Raw genomic sequence first — 10,000 nt, forward strand, 5'->3', positions numbered from 1 at the left:
GTAGAGGGAGGGAGGGATAGAAGGAGTGAAGGAGGGGTAGAGGGAGGGGGGTGTAGAGGGAGGGAGGGATAGAAGGAGTGGTGGAGGGGTAGAGGGAGGGGGGTGTAGAGGGAGGGAGGTGTAGAGGGAGTGGTGGAGGGGGTAGAGGGAGGGGGGTGTAGAGGGAGTGGTGGAGGGGTAGAGGGAGGGGGGTGTAGAGGGAGGGAGGGATAGAAGGAGTGAGGAGGGGTAGAGGGAGGGGGGTGTAGAGGGAGGGAGGGATAGAAGGAGTGGTGGAGGGGTAGAGGGAGGGAGGGGATAGAAGGAGTGGTGGAGGGGTAGAGGGAGGGAGGGGTAGAAGGAGTGGTGGAGGGTAGAGGGAGGGGAGGGGTAGAAGGAGTGGTGGAGGGGTAGAGGGAGGGAGGGATAGAAGGAGTAGAGAGGAGGGGTAGAGGGGAGGGAGGGATAGAAGGAGTGGTGGAGGGGTAGAGGGAGGGAGGGGTAGAAGGAGTGGTGGAGGGGTAGAGGGAGGGAGGGATAGAAGGAGTGGTGGAGGGGTAGAGGGAGGGAGGGATAGAAGGAGTGAAGGAGGGGTAGAGGGAGGGAGGGATAGAAGGAGTGGTGGAGGGGTAGAGGGAGGGAGGGGTAGAAGGAGTGGTGGAGGGGTAGAGGGAGGGAGGGGTAGAAGGAGTGGTGGAGGGGTAGAGGGAGGGAGGGTAGGAGTGGTGGAGGGGTAGAGGGAGGGAGGGGTAGAAGGAGTGGTGGAGGGGTAGGAGGGAGGGGTAGAAGGAGTGGTGGAGGGGTAGAGGGAGGGAGGGGTAGAAGGAGTGGTGGAGGGGTAGAGGGAGGGAGGGATAGAAGGAGTGGTGGAGGGGTAGAGGGAGGGAGGGGTAGAAGGAGTGGTGGAGGGGTAGAGGGAGGGAGGGGTAGAAGGAGTGGTGGAGGGGTAGAGGGAGGGAGGGGTAGAAGGAGTGGTGGAGGGGTAGAGGGAGGGAGGGTAGAAGGAGTGGTGGAGGGGTAGAGGGAGGGAGGGGTAGAAGGAGTGGTGGAGGGGTAGAGGGAGGGAGGGGTAGAAGGAGTGGGGAGGGTAGAGGGAGGGAGGGTAGAAGGAGTGGTGGAGGGGTAGAGGGAGGGAGGGGTAGAAGGAGTGGTGGAGGGGTAGAGGGAGGGAGGGGTAGAAGGAGTGGTGGAGGGTAGAGGGAGGGAGGGGTAGAAGGAGTGGTGGAGGGGTAGAGGGAGGGAGGGGTAGAAGGAGTGGTGGAGGGGTAGAGGGAGGGAGGGGTAGAAGGAGTGGTGGAGGGGTAGAGGGAGGGAGGGGTAGAAGGAGTGGTGAGGGGTAGAGGGAGGGAGGGGTAGAAGGAGTGGTGGGGGTAGGGAGGGGGGTAGAGGGTGGGGGTAGAGGGAGGGAGGGGTAGAAGGAGTGGTGGAGGGGTAGAGGGAGGGAGGGGTAGAAGGAGTGGTGAGGGGTAGAGGGAGGGAGGGGTAGAAGGAGTGGTGGAGGGGTAAGGGAGGGAGGGGTAGAAGGAGTGGTGGAGGGGTAGAGGGAGGGAGGGGTAGAAGGAGTGGTGGAGGGGTAGAGGGAGGGAGGGGTAGAAGGAGTGGTGGAGGGGTAGAGGGAGGGAGGGTAGAAGGAGTGGTGGAGGGGTAGAGGGAGGGAGGGGTAGAAGGAGTGGTGGAGGGGTAGAGGGAGGGAGGGGTAGAAGGAGTGGTGGAGGGGTAGAGGGAGGGAGGGGTAGAAGGAGTGGTGGAGGGGTAGAGGGAGGAGGGGTAGAAGGAGTGGTGGAGGGGTAGAGGGAGGGAGGGGTAGAAGGAGTGGTGGAGGGGTAGAGGGAGGGAGGGGTAGAAGGAGTGGTGGAGTGGGTAGAGGGAGGGAGGGGTAGAAGGAGTGGTGGAGGGGTAGAGGGAGGGAGGGGTAGAAGGAGTGGTGGAGGGGTAGAGGGAGGGAGGGGTAGAAGGAGTGGTGGAGGGGTAGAGGGAGGGAGGGGTAGAAGGAGTGGTGGAGGGGTAGAGGGAGGGAGGGGTAGAAGGAGTGGTGGAGGGGTAGAGGGAGGGAGGGGTAGAAGGAGTGGTGGAGGGGTAGAGGGAGGGAGGGGTAGAAGGAGTGGTGGAGTGGTAGAGGGAGGAGGGGTAGAAGGAGTGGTGGAGGGGTAGAGGGAGGGAGGGTAGAAGGAGTGGTGGAGGGTAGAGGGAGGGAGGGGTAGAAGGAGTGGTGGAGGGGTAGAGGGAGGGAGGGGTAGAAGGAGTGGTGGAGGGGTAGAGGGAGGGAGGGGTAGAAGGAGTGGTGGAGTGGTAGAGGGAGGGAGGGGTAGAAGGAGTGGTGGAGGGGTAGAGGGAGGGAGGGGTAGAAGGAGTGGTGGAGGGGTAGAGGGAGGGAGGGGTAGAAGGAGTGGTGGAGGGGTAGAGGGAGGGAGGGGTAGAGGGAGGGAGGGATAGAAGGAGTGGTGGAGTGGTAGAGGGAGGAGGGGTAGAGGGAGGGAGGGATAGAAGGAGTGGTGGAGGGTAGAGGGAGGGAGGGGTAGAGGAGGGAGGGATAGAAGGAGTGGTGGAGTGGTAGAGGGAGGGAGGGATAGAAGGAGTGGTGGAGTGGTAGAGGGAGGGAGGGGTAGAAGGAGTGGTGGAGTGGTAGAGGGAGGGAGGGGTAGAAGGAGTGGTGGAGGGGTAGAGGGAGGGAGGGGTAGAAGGAGTGGTGGAGGGGTAGAGGGAGGGAGGGGTAGAAGGAGTGGTGGAGGGTAGAGGAGGGAGGGGTAGAAGGAGTGGTGGAGTGGTAGAGGGAGGGAGGGGTAGAAGGAGTGGTGGAGGGGTAGAGGAGGGAGGGGTAGAAGGAGTGGTGGAGGGGTAGAGGGGAGGGAGGGGTAGAAGGAGTGGTGGAGGGGTAGAGGGAGGGAGGGGTAGAAGGAGTGGTGGAGGGGTAGAGGGAGGGAGGGGTAGAAGGAGTGGTGGAGGGGTAGAGGGAGGGAGGGGTAGAAGGAGTGGTGGAGGGGTAGAGGGAGGGAGGGGTAGAGGGAGGGAGGGGTAGAAGGAGTGGTGGAGGGGTAGAGGGAGGGAGGGGTAGAAGGAGTGGTGGAGGGGTAGAGGGAGGGAGGGGTAGAAGGAGTGGTGAGGGGTAGAGGGAGGGAGGGGTAGAAGGAGTGGTGGAGGGGTAGAGGAGGGAGGGGTAGAAGGAGTGGTGGAGGGGTAGAGGGAGGGAGGGGTAGAAGGAGTGGTGGAGGGGTAGAGGGAGGGAGGGTAGAGGGAGGGGTAGAAGGAGTGGTGGGGAGGGAGGGGTAGAAGGAGTGGGGAGGGGTAGAGGGAGGGAGGGGTAGAAGGAGTGGTGGAGGGGTAGAGGGAGGGAGGGGTAGAAGGAGTGGTGGAGGGGTAGAGGGAGGGAGGGGTAGAAGGAGTGGTGGAGGGGTAGAGGGAGGGAGGGGTAGAAGGAGTGGTGGAGGGGTAGAGGGAGGGAGGGGTAGAAGGAGTGGTGGAGGGGTAGAGGGAGGGAGGGGTAGAGGAGGGAGGGGTAGAAGGAGTGGTGGAGGGGTAGAGGGAGGGAGGGGTAGAAGGAGTGGTGGAGGGGTAGAGGGAGGGAGGGTAGAAGGAGTGGTGGAGGGGTAGAGGGAGGGAGGGGTAGAAGGAGTGGTGGAGGGGTAGAGGGAGGGAGGGGTAGAAGGAGTGGTGGAGGGGTAGAGGGAGGGAGGGATAGAAGGAGTGGTGGAGGGTAGAGGGAGGGAGGGGTAGAAGGAGTGGTGGAGGGGTAGAGGGAGGGAGGGGTAGAAGGAGTGGTGGAGGGGTAGAGGGAGGGAGGGGTAGAAGGAGTGGTGGAGGGGTAGAGGGAGGGAGGGGGTAGAAGGAGTGGTGGAGGGGTAGAGGGAGGGAGGGGTAGAAGGAGTGGTGGAGGGGTAGAGGGAGGGAGGGGTAGAAGGAGTGGTGGAGGGGTAGAGGGAGGGAGGGGTAGAAGGAGTGGTGGAGGGGTAGAGGGAGGGAGGGGTAGAAGGAGTGGTGGAGGGGTAGAGGGAGGGAGGGGTAGAAGGAGTGGTGGAGGGGTAGAGGGAGGGAGGGTAGAAGGAGTGGTGGAGGGGTAGAGGGAGGGAGGGGTAGAAGGAGTGGTGGAGGGGTAGAGGGAGGGAGGGGTAGAAGGAGTGGTGGAGGGGTAGAGGGAGGGAGGGGTAGAAGGAGTGGTGGAGGGGTAGAGGGAGGGAGGGGTAGAAGGAGTGGTGGAGGGGTAGAGGGAGGGAGGGGTAGAAGGAGTGGTGGAGGGGTAGAGGAGGGAGGGGTAGAAGGAGTGGTGGAGGGGTAGAGGGAGGGAGGGGTAGAAGGAGTGGTGGAGGGGTAGAGGGAGGGAGGGGTAGAAGGAGTGGTGGAGGGGTAGAGGGAGGGAGGGGTAGAAGAGTGGTGGAGGGGTAGAGGGAGGGAGGGTAGAAGGAGTGGTGGAGGGGTAGAGGGAGGGAGGGGTAGAAGGAGGGTGGAGGGGTAGAGGGAGGGAGGGATAGAAGGAGTGGTGGAGGGTAGAGGGAGGGAGGGGTAGAAGGAGTGGTGGAGGGGTAGAGGGAGGGAGGGGTAGAAGGAGTGGTGGAGGGGTAGAGGGAGGGAGGGGTAGAAGGAGTGGTGGAGGGGTAGAGGGAGGGAGGGGTAGAAGGAGTGGTGGAGGGGTAGAGGGAGGGAGGGGTAGAAGGAGTGGTGGAGGGGTAGAGGGAGGGAGGGGGTAGAAGAGTGGTGGAGGGGTAGAGGGAGGGAGGGGTAGAAGGAGTGGTGGAGGGGGTAGAGGGAGGGAGGGGTAGAAGGAGTGGTGGAGGGGTAGAGGGAGGGAGGGGTAGAAGGAGTGGTGGAGGGGTAGAGGGAGGGAGGGGTAGAAGGAGTGGTGGAGGGGGTAGAGGGAGGGAGGGGGTAGATAATGGGGAAGTGAGGGCAATGAAAAAAAAACAATATAAAAGAAGACCAAAGTACAAATGTGTAGAGATGAGAGACAGGGAAGAGAACGGTTCCCTCACTCACTCACTCACTCACTCACTCACTCACTCACTCACTCACTCACTCACTCACTCACTCACACACTCACACACTCACACACTCACACACTCACACACTCACTCACTCACTCACTCACTCACTCACTCACTCACACACTCACTCACTCACTCACTCACACACTCACTCACTCACTCACACACTCACACACTCACACACTCACTCACTCACTCACTCACTCACTCACTCACTCACTCACTCACACACTCACACACTCACTCACTCACTCACTCACTCACTCACTCACTCACTCACTCACTCACTCACTCACTCACTCACACACTCACTCACACACTCACACACTCACACACTCACTCACTCACTCACTCACTCACTCACTCACACACTCACTCACTCACTCACTCACTCACTCACTCACTCACTCACTCACTCACTCACTCACTCACACTCTCTCTCTCTCTCTCTCTCTCTCTCTCTCTCTCTCTCTCTCTCTCTCTCTCTCCCCCTCCCTCCCTCCCAGCAATAGCCTCCAGCAAATCATTAGCTCCTGCAGAGTGACTACATTTCTTTCGGGATCAATAAAGTCTTATCATCTCATCTTATCTCGTCTTATCTTAAGAAGCTTCTGCATGTTCTGCAGGCCACCCCACATGCTGGTGAGGGCGGGTGTTCGCCCGCGGGGGGGGGGGGGGGGGGGGGGCGCGGAGTGGACACCGTCTGAAGCAGCATCTCGCACACATGGCACAGCTCACGGCAGCCGGCCGCGTGCGATACGGAACACGACCCTCACGCCGCCGGCCAGCCAAAGGGACCGTACCATCTCCTCACACCATCTCCTCACACCATCTCCTCACACCATCTCCTCACACCATCTCCTCACACCATCTCCTCACACCATCTCCTCACACCATCTCCTCACACCATCTCCTCACACCATCTCCTCACACCATCTCCTCACACCATCTCCTCACACCATCTCCTCACACCATCTCCTCACACCATCTCCTCACACCATCTCCTCACACCATCTCCCGTCATCTTGGTTGATGCGGGAGTGCCAGGAAGCCTCGGAATCCCCGACACGGAGGAGACCATTCTACAGCCACTACATGCACTGGTGGGGGGGGTGGGTTGCCACTGCATGCCTGTGAAACCCCCCCTTCTGACTGCAATCAAGCCCATATGCTAATGAGGACCAGCGGGACTCACCTCCCACTGTAGATGAGGCGGAATGTTCCGGATCTGAATCTTACGACTCCTGTGGGGAAAAACAGAACGAGAGAGAGAGAGAGAGAGAGAGAGAGAGAGAGAGAGAAAATATTATAACTGTATCGTAATAAACCCTTCATCAGCTCAGGCCATAACTCTTGTTCATGTGGGTTGATTGAGTTATTAAGAGAGTAAAATAAGGCCCCGTCTTATTTGTGTGAAAGTCATCATCTGTAGTGCTGAGCGGACGTGTCTCCGCTCGTGTGGGGGGGACAGGGAGACACTTCACCTGCCTCCGCCACACACAGGCCTCCAGAACGGCAGCCCCGCCCTCCCCTACGGGAGCGGCCTGCGTCTCACGCACACGTGCGCGCACTCACACACAGACGTGCACGCACACGTGTGGTTCTGAGACATGCCCGCGTTAGTAATGGGTGATTATTAGAAAGCCAACACGCTCCAGCGCCGGGTAGCATAACTAGTGCATCCGCAGTGTATTACATCATCAGCTGTAATGAGATCACAGGTCTACATCACCTTCACTAATGAGATCAGACGTGTGCCTGCAACTGCATCACAAGGCTATGTTCAGTGAGAGGGGGAGAGACAGGGATAGAGACGGGGGAGAGAGAGAGAGAGAGAGAAAGAGAGAAGTGGGGGGGGCAAAGAGACAGACAGCAGATGGAGATCTAGTTCTAAAGATGCTATAAAACAAAACTGTTTTCTGTTTTATTATCGAAGGAGCAGAAACAGCCGTGCCAGGCGAGATGATCTGGTGTAGACAGTTACGTGAAATAGCTGACATCTCAGCTTTCTGCTAACGTCTCAGCTTTCTTGGAGAATCATTTTCTGTTCACTCACACACACACACACACACACACACACACACCTGCATCGTGGAGCAGGGAGAGTCTGGCTGCAGGTACACACGGCAGCACTCAGATATCCCAGGGGCAGAACTACCTGGTCGCTTTTGCCATTTAAAGTTTTGATTGAATTTTGCATACGCAAACAACCAAAGCAACAAAACAACAACAGTTGTCAACAGTCGAAATCTTTTCACTGTTGATTTGTTCCCGAGAAGAGATTCACATTCTAACAGGTCTATATTTCCAACACATTCCTCCCCAAAACGAAAATCATAATGCCTAAAACCTGTTTTAATCAAGGGGCAAAAATGCAATTAAGAAGTTTCTGAACGTAAAGTAGAAGTGAAGAGAAAACAAGACCAGTGATCCTGAACGTGTGTGTGTGTGTGTGTGTGTGTGTGTGTGTGTGTGTGTGTGTGTGTGTGTGTGTGCAGGAGCTGAGATTAACCAGGACTGTTCCAATCCTAATCCGATTGCGGCACTGAGAAGCAAATTTGCTTATATTTCAAATGACAGCCACATCGAGGCCACCCCAGGCAGCTATATAAAAGATGCAATAAATTACTCGGATTTGCTCAGATTACTCCACTGAGTGAACGTGTAATGCGACGCCTGTTCCGTTACGTTCAGCTCAGCTCAAACATCCAAGGAGGCTTCCTAAGAAGAGGAAATGTGACTTCAGCGATGTGATCTGCTGGAGGAGGTTTCTCCAGGGGCTCATCTCTGGTTCCTCATCTCAGACTGGGTTCTCACAGTGACCATCAGGTCTGATTCACCGTCTCCGGCGCCGTCAAAACCTTGAACCCCCCCCCCCCCCCCCCACGATGACCTCACAAGCTCTCTGAAATTGTGAAGACCTCCACTCTGGAAGCCTCGCAGGTTTCCTGGACTCACCTGGAGCTGACCCCACCCTCAAGCACCGCCTCCTAACCACTACGGTCCCAGACGCACCTCTAAGCTAATTAACCCCATTTCCTGCTTCTTCTTTTAAGCCCATAAGCCCATAAGAGACTCAGAAATCTGCAGAGGCCAATCTGGGAGAGACGGTAATTACATCTCATAGTGCCGTAAGGGAACCAGAACAGCCTGGAAAAGCCCAGTAGTTTCAAACATCACATTCGTCATTCGCAGCGGAGGGACAGAGTATGACGTCTGGTCAGAGAGCCTCATTCCTGTGACGCTGTAACACCCTGGAACAGGACAGACCCTATACTTCCAGATATCAGCCCGTACACACCTAAACCTGGTAGTAATGGATTTAGCGATGCGTGGACGGCCTGCGGGAGAGTGATCCTCTAACGCAGCGCGTTTCCAACAGCGCGTCTGAAGTTTTGCGGTGCAGTGCTTAGCCTGCAAGGCTAACTCACACGTACTCCATGCATTATGAAGCACTTGTTGACAGTGATGGAAGGATTTCTAAACCACATGCTTTTGTAATTTGCACTGTGCAAACAGACCACCTCCAGTGAGACCTTTATTTGGTCATCCAAGGATCAGTGAAATCACCCTGGGGAAATCCGCAAGCCATGTGTCTCGTTAGTAAACAACGAGCCCGTAGTAACCCAACCATGTTGTCTCTGCTGACCCCAGTTCATGTTTGACTTATTAAAAAACAAAATTAGTCATAACTTTGTAGTAGCCTAACTGTGCGTTTTTGAAAGTGTATCAGAAAACGGAAGGGTGAGGGTGAGAGGGGGCAGCCAAAATCAAAGCACCTTCATTTTGAACGAAGCTTCCTGGTTCTAAACATCTTCATAAAGATTAGAGGGTATAGCGGACAGAAACAGGCCACGTGGTGAGCTCACTCAAGCAAATGTGGAACCTCGACTCGGCCAATGGCGATCCATCGTCATTGGAACTGAGTGTAGCGCAGTGTATTTTTCTTCCTGTTGGAAGTCTGCCGAAACATCTCAGGACACTTCCTACATGGAGGAGACTTCCTCCAGACACACCCAGCCAGAGCCCTGTTCTCAACAGGAAGTGTGTAAAGCGCACAGTCTTGGTGCTGGCCACGATGAACCCAACAGACGTCCTCCACCAACACGTGGCTGCCACAGACATGACAACGTCCTTTGAAACCCTGGATGGCAGCTGATGGCAGCACCTGATCCCAGGCCAGACTGTGGCGACGGCGGGCAGTGATGATTTCTTACTGCTCAACGGCAACACTCAAGAACACAACTACAACTAAAGCAATTATAAGGGTTTTTATATTTTGACATCTTTGATTTGCCCATGGTCAGGGGAAGTGCTAGAAAAGCCTTACATTGGTTAAAGCTGTGCAGTCTTTAATACAAAAATATCCATCCAACAGCAGCCCTATGGTCAAGAGTTGGATGATGGGTAGAATAAACAAGTGTGCATAGAAACAAGTCTTTAACTGCACATATGAAAATGAGTGAAATTGTATATTGAAATGCAACACTCGTCACTGAAGGACTGAGAACTGCCACCAGATCTTGGACTGAGCGTCTTCTGAAGGAGGATGGACCGTGTTTACCATCTGTCTGTTCCTCCTTATCAACTATGCACCGTTTGAGGAGACGTGTGAGGAGACACGGACAAGGCCGGAATTTTAACACCAGCTCATCTTTACTTGGTGGGAATAGTCCAGCGGAGGAAAGTCAAATTAACACTTAAAAATGAACACATTTTGATATAAACAAACAAACAAACAAACAACAACCACAGACGAAACTGTGTGGACGTTTGTAACGACCCGCTTCCCCTGCAAACACAAGCTAACCCATTAGCATTCTACTGCCACCTCGCAGCTTATCGAGAGTTTCCCGCGGAAAGCCCAAGATGGCAGCTAGCGTCCTGTGTCTCTCGGCCACATCAGCCATGGCCGGTGCCGCTCCTCCTGTGGCATGTTGGGCTTTGGGCTATTACAAATAAACACGCCGAACACGTTATGAGAGGCACGGGCAAAGAAAAATAGCCCCGATACAGCATTCGGTACACAAAGAAGCGCCTCGGCGTTG

The 10,000-nt window shown here is 56.2% G+C and overlaps 1 protein-coding gene across 1 annotated transcript in view; it reads right to left on the reverse strand.

Moving 5' to 3' along the window:
• Window positions 1–6,108: 6,108 nt before the first annotated feature.
• LOC143484495 (insulin-like growth factor 2 mRNA-binding protein 2) overlaps window positions 6,109–10,000 on the reverse strand; it is a 16,515-nt gene continuing 12,623 nt past the window's right edge. The window contains exon 3 of the mRNA XM_076983239.1: window positions 6,109–6,196. Coding sequence (XP_076839354.1) covers window positions 6,124–6,196 — 73 coding nt within the window. The 3' untranslated portion in view covers window positions 6,109–6,123. The remainder of the gene's footprint in view (window positions 6,197–10,000) is intronic.

This window comes from Brachyhypopomus gauderio, chromosome 20 (assembly GCF_052324685.1).
Source record: "Brachyhypopomus gauderio isolate BG-103 chromosome 20, BGAUD_0.2, whole genome shotgun sequence".
NCBI lineage: Eukaryota > Metazoa > Chordata > Actinopteri > Gymnotiformes > Hypopomidae > Brachyhypopomus > Brachyhypopomus gauderio.